This window comes from Leptonychotes weddellii, chromosome 15 (assembly GCF_054177405.1).
Source record: "Leptonychotes weddellii isolate Sample4059 chromosome 15, ASM5417740v2, whole genome shotgun sequence".
NCBI lineage: Eukaryota > Metazoa > Chordata > Mammalia > Carnivora > Phocidae > Leptonychotes > Leptonychotes weddellii.
The window spans coordinates 36,915,534-36,931,980 of NC_138383.1; the positions used below are offsets into that span (position 1 = coordinate 36,915,534).

A 16,447-nucleotide genomic window follows, 5' to 3' on the forward strand; every position below is an offset into this window, starting at 1 on the left:
GATTTCTAGGTCAGAAGGTGTGAACCATTCCACCGTGGGTGCACGCTGCCCAGCTCTCTACAGAAGGCCCAGACCATCTGAGTCGCCACCCTATTCTCTCTCCCTCCCCCCAGCACTGACAACATCAGATTTTATCATTTTTATTTATTTTTGCTCATTTAATAGGCACATAATCGTACCTTGAAGTTATTTAATTCCCATTTCTTTCCCTGCTGGTGAGGCTGGGCACATTTCCATGTGAGGATTTATTGTCTGCTTTTCCTTGTGTGTAAACTGTTCATCTTCTCTGACATCTTATCAAGAGGAAGCCGGGGGCTGACCTTACATAGTTCTATCAAGCTTTTGCATATTTAAATAGTACACTTTCCCTGTTATGTCTACCATCCTTTACCTCTAAAGGAAATGTCCAATTGTGAGGCAGATGCTAGCCCGTCCATGTGGGTTAGGGGGTCAGGTGGAGGTGAGATGACTTCTGGATTCTAGAGTGGTTTTTTGCCCCGAAGGAAAAAAAAAAGCCAGTCATATGGTACCCCTTCTCTGGACCCCCATTTTCCTAGTAAAGGAGGGGCTGGGCCGAGAAGACAGCTAGTTGCCCAGGCCACTCGGGGGCATCCTTTGCTGAGGGTGGGCTACTTCGCCAAGGCTGGGCAGCCACCTGTGATCACATGGATTTCCTGATCCAGTATTTTTTTCCCACTCACAGTGTGGCCATGAAAGAAACAGCAAACTACTGAAATCAGAATCATCAGCATGAGTTCTGAAGAATTCCCGGTATAGCATAGTGGTTAAGGGAACAGGATCTGGAGCAGATGACCCCAGGTTCACATCTCAGTGCCTATGCTTACCAGGTGTGTGGCTTTGTGAGCCTTAACATCTTTGGTTGTAAAGAGATATTTCAGGAGCGCCTGGGTGGCTCAGTCGGTTAAGCGTCTGCCTGGGGTTGAGCCCCACATCCATCCGGCTTCCTGCTCAGCGGGGAGTCTGCTTCTCTCTCTCCCTCTGCTCCTCCCCCCAGCTCCTGCTCTCTCTCTCAAATAAATAAAATAAAAAATCTTAAAAAAGAGGTGTTTCAGTTATGGCTGCATACAAAACTACCCCAAAACTTCGTGGCTAAACCAACAACTATTTCTTTTTTTTCTTTTTTTAAAGATTTTATTTATTCATTTATTTGAGAGAGTGAGAGAGAGAGCACATGAGAGGGGGGAAGGTCAGAGGGAGAAGCAGACTCCCCGCCGAGCAGGGAGCCCGATGCGGGACTCGATCCCGGGACTCCAGGATCATGACCTGAGCCGAAGGCAGTTGCTTAACCAACTGAGCCACCCAGGCGCCCCCCAACAACTATTTCTATTCTATCTCATGATTCTGTGGATCAGGAATTCAGTTGGGGCTTGGCCGGGTGATTCTGCTCCATGTGGCCTTAGTCGGGTCACTCAGCAGTATTGAGCTGGTGGCTGGGCTGGGGCTGGGGGTCCAAGATGGCTCCACTCTTCTGTCTAGCTCTCCGTGCAGTGTCAGGGCCTCCCCACATGGTCTTTCCCACAGGGTGGTTGGACCTCTAACATGGTGGCTCAGGGCTCCAAGAGGGAGTGCTCCAGGACCAGAAGAAGAAGCTCTCAGTGTCTTAAGGCCTGGGCCAGAAAGTGTCACTTCCGCCATATTCTATTGGTCATGCAGTCACAGAGCCCATGATGGGAGGAATGACAAAGAATTGGGGGCCATCTTATTATGCCCAAAGTGGGGATAAACATATGGCCTCCTGTGGCTGCAGGGATTAAACGAGGTGATGTGTACATAGGCAGATTCACCATGAAGCTAACAGAACTTCAACCAGAGGGCTCCTTTTTTTTTTTTTTTTAAAGATTTTATTTATTTATTTGAGAGAGAGAATGAGACAGAGAGCATGAGAGAGGGGAGGGTCAGAGGGAGAAGCAGACTCCCCGCCGAGCAGGGAGCCCGATGCGGGACTCGATCCCGGGACTCCAGGATCATGACCTGAGCCGAAGGCAGCCGCTTAACCGACTGAGCCACCCAGGCTCCCCTAACCACAGGGCTCCTTAACTGGACAGTCTCTTCCTAGTCCTAGGACCTAATTTTGGATTCATAAATTTTCTTTTCCTTTCCTTAAAGAAGACCCCCAAATTGTCTAAGAACCAGGCCCTACAAATCCTAGCTCTGTCCTGAATGCGGGTAGTGGGACTTCCAGAGGGTGGTGTGCTCACTACAGGGCCCCTCCCTGCCCGGGGCTGGTGCCTGGTGCCCCCTCTGTGCCTCAGGAGAAGGTGCCTCCTCTCACTCTGTCCTTTCCATTTGTTCGCGATAATTTCTTCTCCTTTGTAAAAACCAAAAGTAAAAGATGCTGAGAATAATTTCATAATCACAAAACTGCCATCCCGATTGTTCCCTGCGTGTACCCCCTGACCTCACCACCCATCAGGGAGGTGGGCCTTACCCTGGGCAGAGTGCCAAGTTCTTAGCTCGGCCCTTTAGAATCTCCAAAGGAAATCAGGCTAAAGGGAGGGAAGCCAGCAGGGGGAGGCAGCATTCCCGGTGCCCAGCTTGGTCTAGGAGGCATTGAAATTCCAGGGCCGAAGTCCCCGAGACAAAGATCATAATGAGACAGGAAGGTGGCATAGGAAGGATCCATTTGCATGACAATAATTGAGCCAAGAATAGAAAGCTAGAGGGATACAAGGGTGAGGCTGGCTGCTGAGCTGGGCTAAACCTCAGAAATCAGACGACCAGGTTCTGCTCTGCAGGGGAGGCGGGGGCTAAGCCCTAGGCTAGGCTTTGCTGGGAGGGAGGAGTGGGGAGAAGGACGCAGCCCAGGGGATTGTGGGAATGCTGGCCAGGCTGGACTTTGCCCTACTCCTCCTCCTTTAGCCCAGAGCCTACTTTTGCTTGCTTTCTCCTTTGTGTGTGGGCCTTGTAGCTGTAGGGCTAAGCGGGCATCATGGCTGCTCAGAAAGATCTCTTTGATGCCATCGTGATCGGGGCAGGCATCCAAGGCTGCTTCACTGCATACCACCTGGCCAAACATGGGAAGAGGGTCATCCTGCTGGAGCAGGTACTGTGTCCCCTCTGCACTCCCCACTTTAGGCACTGTCCCTCCCTCCTCCTCTAGGGAGAAGTTTCCAGAGCCAGCAGGCTTTGGGGTGAAGCCAAAGGGTCTGACTGTCAAATTTTGTGCGATTTGCAGCTTTGCTGCCTGGTGTGTTTCATGACAATGCAAAGGAAGTTCCACCCTCCCTGAGACCCATATTGGGTTTCTAGGCACATTTCCTCCTTTTACTGCCTGCCCTTGATCAAGAAGTATCCCAGGTCCTGTTCTCTTTCCTCCTGCCACCCAGTCTCTTCTGTGCCAAAATGTTTGATCTCGCCCAGAAAAATGAGTTCTGTTTTGGGGTAACTTAAGTAAAAATAATTTTGCCCAGAGGGAAAAGCTGATTTGTCAGCCTAAGAGGTAAGATTCTTCCCTGGGTGTTCTGGCCTCTCACCCTGGAATCCAGCAGAGACTTCTGTTTTTTTCTGCTACTTCTGGTTAATAGCAGCCTTATTGTTTGATACACAGGAAATAAGACTTAGGTCTTATTTGTCCTTATAGAAAAGGTGACCCCACACAGTACAGTCTGCAGTGATCACTGCACATGTGGGGGCAGGGGGAACTATATATCTCCAGGGTCCTTCCCAGGCAGGTCCATGCAGACCACTTTCCAAAGGCTTCTATCCTCCCATCCTGCCTACAGCTATCCTGGTGCGTTTTGGCTTACTCTTCTTGGTAACAAACTGGATTGGTTAGAAACCTTTTTCATTTCTCTATCAGTTTTCTCAAAGCCTAAGGGAGTCCTGGTCTAACCTTGCAGGAAACTCTCCATCTTTTGCTAAATCCCAAGGTGGTTCCCTTGTCCCGAGTGATCAGAAGCCAGAGAGAAAAAGCATCAGCTTCCTTGTCCAGAAAATGAAGGGGCCTATGGAAACCAGCCTGCAGGTTCCTTAAAAAGTTAAAAATAGAGCTACCCTAGGATCCAGCAATTGCAATACTAGGTATTTACCCAAAGGATACAAAAATACAGATTGGAAGAGGTACATGCACCCCGATGTTTATAGCAGCATGATGAACAATAGCCAAACTATGGAAAGAGCCCAAGTGTCTGTTGACAGATGAATAGATAAAGAAGATGTGGTATATATACACAATGGAATATTACTCAGCCATCAAAAAATGGAAATCTTGCCATTTGCAATGATGGGGATGGAACTAGAGGGTATTATGCTAAGTGAAATAATCAGTCAGAGAAAGACAAATACCATATGATTTCACTCATATGTGGAATTTAAGAAACAAAAGAGATGAACATATGGGAAGGGGGAAAAAAGAGAGGGAAACAAACCATAAGAGACTCTTAACGATAGAGAACAAACTGAGGGTTGCTGGAGGGAGGTGGGCAGGGGATGGGCTAGCTGGGTGATGGGGATTAAAGAGGGCGCTTGTTGTGATGAGCACTGGGTGTTATATGCAAGTGACGCATCACTAAGTTCTACTCCTGAAGCCAATATTACACCATATGTTAACTAACTGGAATTTAAATAAAATTTTGGAAAAAAAACGAAGGGAGCTAAACTGGAATGATCTCAAAGGTTTCTTTCTTTCTTTCTTTCTTTCTTTCTTTCTTTCTTTCTTTCTTTCTTTCTTTCTTTCTTCTTTCTTTCTTTCAAGATTTTATTTATTTATTTGACAGAGAGAGACACAGCAAGAGAGGGAACACAAGCAGGGGGAGAGGGAGAGGGAGAAGCAGGCTTCCTGCGGAGCAGGGAGCCCGATGCGGGGCTCAATCCCAGGACCCTGGGATCATGACCTGAGCCGAAGGCAGACGCTTAATGACTGAGCCACCCAGCTGCCCCTCAAAGGTTCTTTCTAATTATGCTTCTCTATGAGACCAAGTGGGGAAGGGTTGCAGCAAGATGACCAAAGACTAACCAACAAAGGGACTTTGGGATGTGAGTAATGTTACCAAGTTAATTGTTATCAGTATTGTTACTGAGTTAGCGCTACTAAAGAACTTCTATGCTCATGGCCAAATCAGTAACTTGGCCCTAAAGGGAGAATGTATGGAAATATTTGGAGAATAAGCGCTCCTGCTTGACAGCACATGATGAGCTAGCTCCTAAGGGGGGAAGGGACCGTGCAAGGGCTAACAGCTTCGGTTGTGTCTCTTGCTCTCCATTTCCAGTTTTTTCTACCACACTCCCGAGGAAGCTCCCATGGGCAGAGCCGGATAATCCGGAGGGCATACCCCGAAGACTTTTACACCCAGATGATGGATGAGTGCTACTGGATTTGGGCCCAGCTGGAGCGCGAGGCTGGAACCCAGTTACACAGGTTGACGGGTGGGGGGATTCCTTGAATGGTGGGGCCCGGTGCATGGAGGTGCTTTGAGTAGGTGAGAGGGCAGTGCCATGAACTGCCATGAACACCCGAAATGCAGTGGAGGGACACAGGGCCTAGGGAGGCGCCAAACACATGTGAGCATCCTGCTCACTGTCTTGATTGCCCCATCGGTCCAGCTGGCTCCTGTCACTGCTCTGAGTTCCAAGGCTGGGTTCTGAGCATGCACCCAGGGCCCGCAGAGGGTGTACTGGGAAGACTGCTGAAGACACTGGGAACAGATGCCCAGAGCTGAAGTTTGTATTTGTGTCTCTATGGAGCCATCTGAGACTCTTTTAGGGCAGGGATTGAATTAAGGAGGAGGCTGTTGTCTTGGTTCTTTATATTGCTACTAATATCATAACCTTTCACGCCGGGTCCTCTCCCCCAGAGCGACCCTTATAATCCATTTCATTGTCTCTGAATGCCTCTCCCTGTAAGCCTCCTCTTCAGGCCCCATTCCTAGCTAGGGATCTCTGCTGCCCCATGGCTCTCTAACCCTTAAGACTCCTCCTCCCCGCCAACCTCCACTGGCCTTTCAAACACTCATGGGGAAGAAGGCAAACAATCCACGATGCACAGAGGACTCTAACCACCCCACATCCCCTCCCACCTTCTCTGTGGCTCTTAACTGAACTTTCTACAAAACCACGGCTCTATCCTACAGGGTGGCAGTTATTTTAATGGCCAGGAACCAAGAGGTTACTGTTCTGTTGCAAAAACACCATTAACTTAAGAACAAAGTGAAATCCATTATGCAAATATAGCTAGGACAGCTAATTACAGATTTATTCCAGAGGCAGCTAATGCACCCAGCACCCAAATAAAGGAGCATGTCTTGCTGAAGGGTGGCCTGGCAAAGGGACCCCTCTCTGTCAGCCATCTGTGAATACTGCTGAGTTTCTGGTACTAAAAGAAGTGCTGAGGACTTGGAGGGCACACTTCTTCCCAGCGGACATGGAGGTAACTAAGAGATGTTAGGAGAGTGTCCGGAATCTTTCAGAAGGGACATGATTCTGGAGACAGGCTTGAACTTGACTTTGTGCTCTACCTCTTACTGGCTGTGTGACATTGGAAAAGTTTCTATACCTCTCTGTGCCTCATTTTTTCCTCACAAGGCTTTGCGGAGGGTTAAATGAGACTTTTTTTTTTTTTTAAGAGAAGGAGGTGGGGGAGGGAGGAGGAAGAGAGAGAATCTTAAGCAGGCTCCACACCCAGCATGGAGCCCGATGTGGGGCTCGATGTCACAACCCTGAGATCATGACCTGAGCCGAAATCAAGAGTTGGATGCTTAACCAACTGAGTCACCCGGGCGCCCCTTAGACTCTCATGAACTACTTGGCGTAGAGCCTAGCCCCTTTCGATAAATGGCAGCTCCTTTTTTTTTTTTTTAAAGATTTATTTATTTATTTGAGAGAGCGAGAATGAGAGAGAGAGTACATGAGAGGGAGGAGGGTTAGAGGGAGAAGCAGGCTCCTCGCCGAGCAGGGAGCCCGATGCGGGACTCGATCCCGGGACTCCAGGATCATGACCTGAGCCGAAGGCAGCCGCCCAACCGACTGAGCCACCCAGGCGCCCCATGGCAGCTCCTTCTACCTTTGCTGCACCAGCTGTATCCTCCACTGCACAGGGAGGAAGAAGCGCAAGAGGAGACAGGTGGGATGCAGCAACTATGGACATCAAGGAGAATGGCGCCTGGAGCGAGGGAAAGGAACGCTTGGGTAGGAGATTCTCATAATCTCACAGTTCTCCTCTTGGCAGGAGGACAGGAATTTGGAAGGGCTTTGGGACCAGGCAGACCTGGCTCTCCATGTCAGCTCTGACACATTTAGCTGTGTGGTTTGGAGCAAGCTGTTTAACCTCTGTGAGACTCAGTTTTCTCACCTGTAAAGGAGGGGTGTCTATTTCATGGGGCCGTCGTGAGGATGAGTCTGTGAAGAGCTTAGAGTGGTACCTGACAAGTCCCTCACCATCACCCTCATCACCATCATCACGTATTGAGTGCTCGGGAGAAGAAACTAAGGCTGCTTTAAAAGTACTCGATACATGTTAACTCATTTAATTCTCCCCACAACCTTATGAGAGGGTTGCTACCGAGTAGTCAGGGTCTTAACCTATTAGTGCAAATCGCAAGCTTACCACATTCTTAGTCTAGAATAGGGCTTGGCGAACGTTCTCCAGAATGGCCATAGTATTTTAGATTTTGCAGGCCAATGGTCTTGTTCTAACTATTCAACTCTGCCAGTTACCCAACTCTGCCATTGTAGTTTGAGAGTAGCCTCAGATGATACGTAAATAAACGAGCATGGCTGTGTGCCAATAAAACTTTATTCGTGGATGCTGAAATTTCATGCACTTTTCATGTCATGAAATATTATTCTTTTTTTAATCAACCATTAAAAAATACAAAAATCGGGGCGCCTGGGTGGCTCAGTCGTTAAGCGTCTGCCTTCAGCTCAGGTCATGATCCCAGAGTCCTGGGATCAAGCCCCGCATCGGGCTCCCTGCTCAGCGGGAAGCCTGCTTCTCCCTCTCCCACTCTCCCTGCTTGTGTTCCCTCTCTCGCTGTGTCTCTCTCTGTCAAATAAATAAAATCTTAAAAAAAAAAAATACAAAAATCATCTTGGCTTGTATGACAAACAAAAATAGGCTATAGACCCGGTCTGGTTCCTGGGTCACAGTGTGCTGGCCCCTGGTTTAGAAGATACCACAAACTGGTGGCCTTGTCCATCCCCTCTGTCCCAACAAATTCATGTCTAAATCATCCTGGGTCGAAAGACTGCTAATGGGGCGCCTGGTTGGCTCAGTTGGTTAAGCGTCTGCCTTCGGCTCAGGTCATGATCCCAGGGTCTGGGATGGAGCCCCGCATTGGGCTCCCTGCTCAGCAGGAGGCCTGCTTCTCCCTCTGACCCTCCCCCCTCTCATGTGCTCTCTCTCTCTCTGTCTCAAATAAATAAATAAAATCTTAAAAAAAAAAGACTGCTAATGTATATTTAAAGACAGGAACATATCACAGACCCTCTTCAAAGACCATTCTGATGCCTCACCTCCCCAATTATGAAAAATGAAGAGTAAAGTGAATGTGCTTTGGAAATTCTTTTGAGTTCTACAGGGTGCTAGGTGTTGCCATTATTATTATTGTTACAATCATCATCAAGTCCTTTCTTATGGCTAATCGGATTTACTGGGGTACCCTCATTTATTTGGTTCTTTGACTTAGGAACACAGAACGGATATTTCCCATTCCAATTCTTTTCGCTTTTGTTCTTGACTCTGATGTTCTAAATGATTTATCATCTCTGTGGTTCTTATTCTCCTAGGTTCTTCTGGGAGAACCAGCACATCATCATCATCTAGCTGATAGATATGAATGTGTTTACTTAATGCTATTTGATGGTGATTAAACAAACAAACAAACATCTCCGGGAGTTGGTCGTTTAGGTGGTTGTCTGATTCTTTTTATTCTGTCCTGCTTCTTCCTGTGACAGTGGCCTACTAAACCTGGGTGGGCTCAGGACATTTGCATAGATTCCGGGTACAGACGGCGGCCCGCGTGTCAGATCACAAGGTCTGAGTCTTTCGTGATGTGTACAACCAGGACGCTGATACCACCAGCAAATCCCAGCTCTGGGGCCCATCTCTCGCTTGCCCCGCCTTCTCCCTTGGAGTCCTAATATCTCGCTCCTGACCCGGGCTGCCCCTGCTTAGCTGACAATATCAGACAAGATCACAGCCGTAGGCTCTACAGCTGCCGGCGGAACCTGGCAGCCCCCTCCGCAGCGGCTGCTTCCTGTGTCTGTGAAGTGTCTGGCTTGTCAGCCACATCCCCTCCCCGGAGCGGTCTTTGTTAACCAATTCCGCCTCAGCCCCCTGAGGGGAAGATGAAAGCCAAGAGCTCCTCCAAAACAAACAAAGACAGCAGCTATTACTGAGTCCTTTCTCCACGGTGACTCTGGGAGCCCGTTTGGCAACTCTTAACCCCCGAGAGGGGGAAGTGAGAGCCTGGGATGGGAGGTGGCAGGTGCAGGGGGAGCTGTCTGCCCCTCCCAATGCCTCCCTGCGCCATCGGGCCTCCTGTCCTGCCGTAGTAACAGATGGAAATCTCTGATCACCGGCTCCTCACATCATGTCCAAGGCTTTAGTTGGCTAGAGGAGTCAACAAGGCCCTTGGGAGGATTCTTCGATTACCTCTTCCTAGGGCTGGATCCAGTGAAGGTTGGGGGAAGGCACAGTTCATACCAAATGCTCTGCACTCAGCTGATGGCGTGCTGGGAGCTGGGAGCTGCACTCTTTCCAGGGTCCCTGACAATCCAGCCTCACTTCAGGGAGCTTTCTTTCTAGGCCAGCCCCGACCGGGCAGTTCCTGGACAATTTTTTTTTTTGCAGTGGCCTATCTCTTCTCATTCCTCTCCTCCCCAAACTTTGTAGCCTAGGTCTGAGCCGAAAAAGAGCAGAGGGAGGCCCAGAGCACAGGGGTGAGAAATTGATGCAGAATGAGCGGTCTGTTTATTGGGATCTAGGAAAAGCCATTAAGAAAATAAGCACTTAAATGATTTTCAATCTGCCCATGGAAGTCATCTGTCTTCATACTGGGGGGAAAAGGCCCATTCTCTGATCCCGGTCTTGACTGACTGATTTCCAATTCTCGGAGCATTTCCCGCAGGAGCCTCTCACCTATCTCCCATAATGACAGGCCTTTGCATTTGCAGGCAGTGTTTTACATTTATTTCCGATTTGCTCATAATGGTCAAAAATCTCTCTCCAATCCGAGACATTTCTCCAGCAGTGCAAGGTTTCCCTTAGGCCAAATAGCTCAGCTGTGATCCACGGAAAATGAGAATTTCCCAAATGCATCTTCGGGCAAGGGAAGGGTCCAGCATCACAAATTCAGATGGAAAATTTCCCACTGTTAGATCAATATCTGGGCTAAGAAATAAATGCCACAGGGGCGAGAGCTGGAGCAAAATGATTACAATCGGCACAATTACATTCACCGGCAGAATCAGCTCACTGATTACTCCTAGGGGTGGGGGCTCTCGCTTCATCCACCGCAGGATGGCTTGGGAATTAGAACATCACTCAGCATTTCATAATTTGACAGATTTGCCTGTTGTCTTGGCATGAGTTTGTTTTCCCCATACAGCACCTTCCTGTAAGAGGAGTTCTGACTTCAAGGGAAAAAGGAAGGAAGGGAGGGAGAGAGGAAGGGAAGCTGGGTGGAAAGGAAGTAGCTAAATCGCAGGGTACACGGGAGACCGCGGTCGGTGTACGGCAGGCAGGGGTTGGAATATGCTGCTCTGGGATTCCTGAGCCAGGGGTTTGACCTGATAACTGCTGAGGCAAGGGTTAAGCCAGGTCTTCCGCAGAATCCCACCCAGCCACAACCGCATCCAGTAAACGGGGTTCAAGATCATATACTTGCATGACTTCTTAATGATCCTGTTGACCGAGAAGTGTCCTAGGCAAGTTTTCATTACCTGAGAACCAATCTGAAGTCCTTTTTGGGGCCACGGGGAAAGGACCCTGCTGGCTAGTGGGCATTCAACAGCATCTTTCCTCTGCTAAGCTTTGAAGAGGCCAAGATGCTCATTCTTTCTCACCCGGTGCTGAATGCTGGGTAGGCGGGGGCCATGGCAAATGGATTGGGCACGCTGCGCGGCTCTGTGTACTGATGCCAGCCCCAGGGCCTGCTGTGTCCCTAGCCCCTCCCAATCTTCTCTTTAATCCCCCCAACCAGATAATGTGGGATTTGGAAGCATGTAATATCCATGAGACTCCATTATAGGCTATTACGAGCTTCATACACAGTACCTGGGGGATGTACCAGGCTGATGTTGGTCACTGCGGCTGCTGAAAGGGAGAGGGACGGCAGCAATGGTCCCAAGGGCCACAGTGACCCTTCCATTGTTCAGATCCGTTCCCACCAAAAGTTAGATCAGCTCTGGTCTCTTGTGACAGAGAGACGGGAAGTATTAAAGAGAAACAGCTTTCACTCCCCTGGAGAGTAAGAAGCAGAAAGGGAAGTAGAGGGAGGAACAAAACCATAGAATCACGGAACTAATTGCTGGAACCCTCAGAGACCACCTACTGGTGTTTCTGCATGAGGGCACTGTCGGCATTTGGGTGGGATCTTCCTGAACTTTGCAGGTTCAGCCCACTAAATGTGAGGAGCCACCCCATTGTGGCAACTACAAAAGTGGCCACTGCCAGGTCCCTATGCCCCAGGGTCGGGGCGGGACCACCAATAGTCCAGCAGGCTTGCATTACAGAGGAATCTGGGGCCTGGAGCGGTGTGCCACGAGGACAACGTCACAAGGGGTCTGCCAGGACTGGACCCAGAGCCAGGACTCCCAATTTAGGATCCTTTCCACAAAATGGGCAGCCTCGGAGGAGGACCCGAGAGATGCGCAGCAAGGGACAAAATATGATATGAGAGGAAAAGAGACAAAGGAAAAGAAAGAGCAGGGGGTAGTGAAATAGCGGGGAAAGAGGATAAAGAATCTAGATCAGAACAGTGAGTGGGTCAGGGGATGGAGGAAGAGGAAGAAAGACCTACCACTTTCTAGGTGCAGCAATAAGAGGATTTCCGATGTCCGCCCGAAGGGCGGGATGGATCCCGAGAAGCTGAAGGGACAAGCATACCAATCGTGAGAGCCAAGGGCAGACTTGGGAATGGGCTGGCAGCCAGCTCAGGGATACTGAGTGCAACCCTAACGACAGCATCAACATGACTTTACCAGTTCTTTTTATTTTTTTAATTGTTAAAATATTTTTTAAAAAGATTTATTTATTTGAGAGAGAGAGTGAGCATGAGCAGGGGGATGTAGGGGGGCAGAGGGAGAGAATCTCCAGCAGACTGCTCGCTGAGCTCGGAGCCCCACGCGGGCTTGATCCACGACCCATGAGATCATGACCTGACCTAAACCAAGAGTCAGACGCCCAACGGACTGAGCCACCCAGGCACCCCCATTTTTTTAAATCTTTTTAAGTAGGTTCCACGCCCAATGCAGGCTTGAACTCACCACCCTGAGATCAAGAGTCGCATGCTCTACCGACTGAGCCAGCCAGGTGCCCCTGACTTTACCAGTTCTTTGAACTTGAGACTGGGACCCTCCTTGATGGGACCCTTGCTGAAGAATGAGAGAGAAGGGCCCAGGGCCCTGACTCATACCCTCACCCATATGCCTTTCTTTTCTCTTTCTTTCTTTCTTTCTTTCTTTCTTTCTTTCTTTCTTTCTTTCTTTCTTTCTTTCTTTCTTTCTTTCTTTCTTTTTACAGGCAGACTGGGCTACTGCTGCTGGGAATGAGGGAGAATTCAGAATTAAAGACCATCCAGGCCACTTTGTCTCGACAGGGGGTGGAACACCAGTGTCTTTCAGCTGAGGAACTGAAGCAACGTTTCCCCAATGTTCGGTTGGCCGGGGGAGAAGTGGGGCTCTTGGACAAGTCTGGAGGGCTTCTCTATGCAGACAGGGCCCTCAGAGCCCTCCAGGTAGGATGTGCAGCGTCTGGGGCAACGCAGCTCCTCTCGTGATTCCAATATACCGCCCCCAGCCTCCTTGGGATGAGAGCCTTCACCCTGCTGGCTTTATTCTTGACCTTTTGGGCAGAGGGCAGTCTATATACCCCACTAGGCCTTGCCAATACGGGACTGGAGGTCTGGAGTCTGCGCTCTTTTCTGCCCAAAGGGAAGGACTCTGTTGTTCACCAGGGAGAACCATCTAGCTATCTAACTAATTTGCCCTTCCCGGCCGCTGCCCTTTCAGGATGCAATTCGACGTCTTGGAGGCCTAGTGTGTGATGGAGAGAAGGTGATGGAGATAAGACCAGAGCGACCCATCACAGTGAGAAGTACCTCCAGGAGCTACCAAGCCAAGAGCTTGATCATCACAGCAGGTCCCTGGACCAACCAGCTCCTCCGCCCCCTGGGAATTGAGCTGCCTCTCCAAGTAAGGGGGGGGCTGGAAGCCTGAGAGTTGGTGCTTAAGAGAAGACACCTGGGAATCAGACGGACTCGAGTTTGAGTCCTGGATCTGCCACTTATTGGTGGAGGACCTTGGGCCAATTAGTTCCTCTCATAAGCCTCAGTTTTATAACGTGTAAAATGGGAATAGGTCTGTTAGAGAATTAAATTATAGAATCAATAGAAAGCCCTCAGGAACTCACTAAATCTGAGACATTATTAAGTGCTGGAGAGAGAGAGAGAGAAGTAGGGCTGGGTGCAGTTACGGGAGACTAAGTCTGGGGGAAGAGACAGGGATGCAGAGATCTTTGTGCCTCATATCAAAATGGAATATACCGATGACGTGAGAATTGGGTGAAACAGGATGGAAGAGTTAAGGGGGGCATCCGGGCTTGTATTCAAGAACTACAGGACTTCAGAAGAAACTGTTCTCGCCATCTGTAGAGTTTTATGGCTTTCCCCCTTCATCTCCCACTTCCTCTTTCTGCTTCAAGACCCTGCGGATCAATGTGTGTTACTGGCGAGAGAAGGTTCCTGGAAGCTATGGTGTGTCCCAGGCCTTTCCTTGCTTCCTGGGCCTCGGCCTCAGCCTGGCTCCCCACCACATCTATGGGTTGCCCTCTGGAGAGTACCCAGGGCTGATGAAGGTGAGCAGAAAAGCCCAGAGAGGGGCTCGTAGGGGCCCCCCCCGGCTCACCTCCCCCCACCCAGATATGGGGCAGCTGCTCTAACTTCCCTTTCAACAGATTCCTGGGATCCCCCCGCAGCAGGGGCAGGAGAATACTTCCCTATTCGCTATTTGCAACGCAAGCCCCCCAGCTGTCCCGAGGCCCAGCGAAGGGAGCCCTTCCTCTGCAAACATGGTGTTGTGGGGTGGGCGGAGGGAAGAAGGAACAGCTAAGGCAGCCTCCTGTCAGGACTGGGGAAGGCCGGGATGATGGATGGGGGCACTCTGTGTGTGAGCCTGCCCCCTGGGCCGGGGGGGCGTGCAGGCAGGCCGGCCCCTCGAAGCTCACACTGCTCTGATTGGGAGCTAGGTCTGCTATCACCACGGCAACAGTGCCGATCCTGAGGAGCGGGACTGCCCGGAAGCACTCTCGGACACCCGAGACATCCAGATCCTGAGCCGCTTTGTCAGAGATCACTTACCTGACCTGGCGCCCGAGCTCGCCGTCCTGGAGCGCTGCCTGTACACGGTAAGGGTGTGGGCAGCCCTCTCACGGCCCCCAGAGAATGGGGGAAGGAGACAGACAGACCCTTAAGGCTCCGCTCGCTTCTGTTTGACCCCTGACCTGGTATGTGACTTGAAACAAACGAGCTTCTTTCTGTGCGTTGGTTCACCTCTCCCAGAGAGGGCCCGTCGTTAGAGGTTATTCATACTCCTTTTCATTAGCAAACCGGGCTTATGCCTGGCAGCCCCTCACTATGTTTCCCAGAAGAGCTCTAAAAGACTTTTTGGCAAGATGTTCTAGTTGAACAGGCCTTAGGGACGAAGAGAAGAGACAGATGTCACCAGGGCCTGAGGCATCTTGGCTAAAGTTAGTTTACACGCATTCACTGAGCACCTACTGTGTTCATAGCTCTGGATTGAGCAGAGAGGCAGATGGACAAATGAGAAAGATTGTCATCCCCGGAGGCGGCACTGGCATGCGGAAAGCATTCCCGTGCCCCATCGCATTCTTTCTGGAAAGCAATCCAGCCTCGTTCCCTCCCCTCTGAGCCTGCACTTCTTCCTCCTGCTTCTCTCCTCAAAGGACACAAGTGTGATTGTTTCTTTCTAGAACACCCCCGATGGGCACTTCGTTCTTGATCGCCACCCGAAGTATGACAACATTGTCATTGGTGCTGGATTCTCTGGTGAGCCTGAACAGGGGAAGATGTGCCTCAAAGCCCACCTATCTCAGGACCAGGCAAAATGGCGTCTTCTACGCTCTTGGGGGGCCAAAGCCTAGACTCGAGTGTATAAAGGGGCTGGGTGCGCAAACAGAAGAGAAGAGGTACTTCTGGTGGGAGGCAACTTCCAGCTTTGGGATGCGGACCAAGAAGAGAGTTAGCCCTATTGGGGGACAGGGTAGTAGATATCCAGAGACCCCAGCCGCTGTCCCTGAGGATGCCTGACCACCTGCTCTCCTTTCCCTAGGACATGGATTCAAGCTCTCCCCTGTTGTGGGGAAGATCCTGTATGAATTAAGCATGAAATTAACGCCATCCTATGACTTGACACCTTTTCGGATGAGCCGCTTCCCTGGCCTGGGCAAAGCCCACCTTTGACCCCTGGCCAGCAGCCTCCCTTGTGTGCACAGGAGCTGGGAATAAAGCCGTGGCTATTAAATGTCAGCTTGTTCTCCTGCCTCTCTTGAGTCCCTTGTCAATGCCGGATGATTGAATCGACCTTCTTTCCCTGGCCAGCTCCCCAGTCCCACTACTTTTTTGCTTCCAGAAGGTCAACCAGATATTCTACCATCACTGAGTAGCAAGGACCTTTGAGATGGATGTCTCAATAAGGAGGATGCACAGAGACTGGCTCAGGGGACCCAGGCAGTTGTTATAATTCTCTTCACTGAGACATTTGATAAACTTGGGGTGGATTTGACTAAAGCTGCCCAGGGGAGGGTAAACAAGATGATTTGTAGGTCACTACTGCCCTTGGAGTTCCTTTTCCTTTTTTTTTTTTTTTTAAGATTTTATTTATTCATTTGAGACACAGAGATACAGAGAGAGAGAGAGCATGAGCAGTGGGAGAGGCAGAGGGAGAGGGAGAAGCAGACTCCCCGCTGAGCCAGGAGCCTGACGTAGGGCTCGATCCCAGGACCCCGGGATCATGACCCGAGCCGAAGGCGGACGCTTAACCATCTGAGCCACCCAGGCGCCCCTGGAGTTCCTTTTCCTAAAACTAGTCACCCTCCATCACAAACCCCCATAAAATCTGGCTCACCTTGGGTCACCATAAATGTCTGTAGAAAAAAACGTGTTGAGCAAGCAAAGAAATGAATAGCCACATTGCATTAAAGTCTGCGGTGGGCTTTATTCTCCATGTGACCTTACTTCTTAGAGACTCTCAT

The 16,447-nt window shown here is 50.0% G+C and overlaps 1 protein-coding gene across 4 annotated transcripts; it reads left to right on the top strand.

Moving 5' to 3' along the window:
* The first annotated feature begins 2,798 nt into the window (after nt 1-2,798).
* On the top strand, nt 2,799-15,737 carry PIPOX (pipecolic acid and sarcosine oxidase). Of its 4 annotated transcripts, XM_081805471.1 has the most exons (8): nt 2,815-3,064; nt 5,229-5,377; nt 12,701-12,914; nt 13,189-13,371; nt 13,880-14,032; nt 14,423-14,581; nt 15,167-15,242; nt 15,526-15,737. In XM_081805471.1, the coding sequence occupies exons 1-8, from the start codon at nt 2,951-2,953 to the stop codon at nt 15,654-15,656; spliced, it is 1,179 nt and encodes a 392-aa protein (XP_081661597.1). In that variant the 5' UTR covers nt 2,815-2,950; the 3' UTR covers nt 15,657-15,737. The 4 variants fall into 4 exon arrangements, with proteins under 4 accessions (XP_081661599.1, XP_081661598.1, XP_081661600.1 ...); XM_081805472.1 differs by lacking the exon at nt 5,229-5,377 and having other exon boundaries at nt 2,812-3,064; nt 12,705-12,914; XM_081805474.1 differs by lacking the exon at nt 5,229-5,377 and having other exon boundaries at nt 2,814-3,064; nt 12,777-12,914.
* Nucleotides 15,738-16,447: the final 710 nt, after the last annotated feature.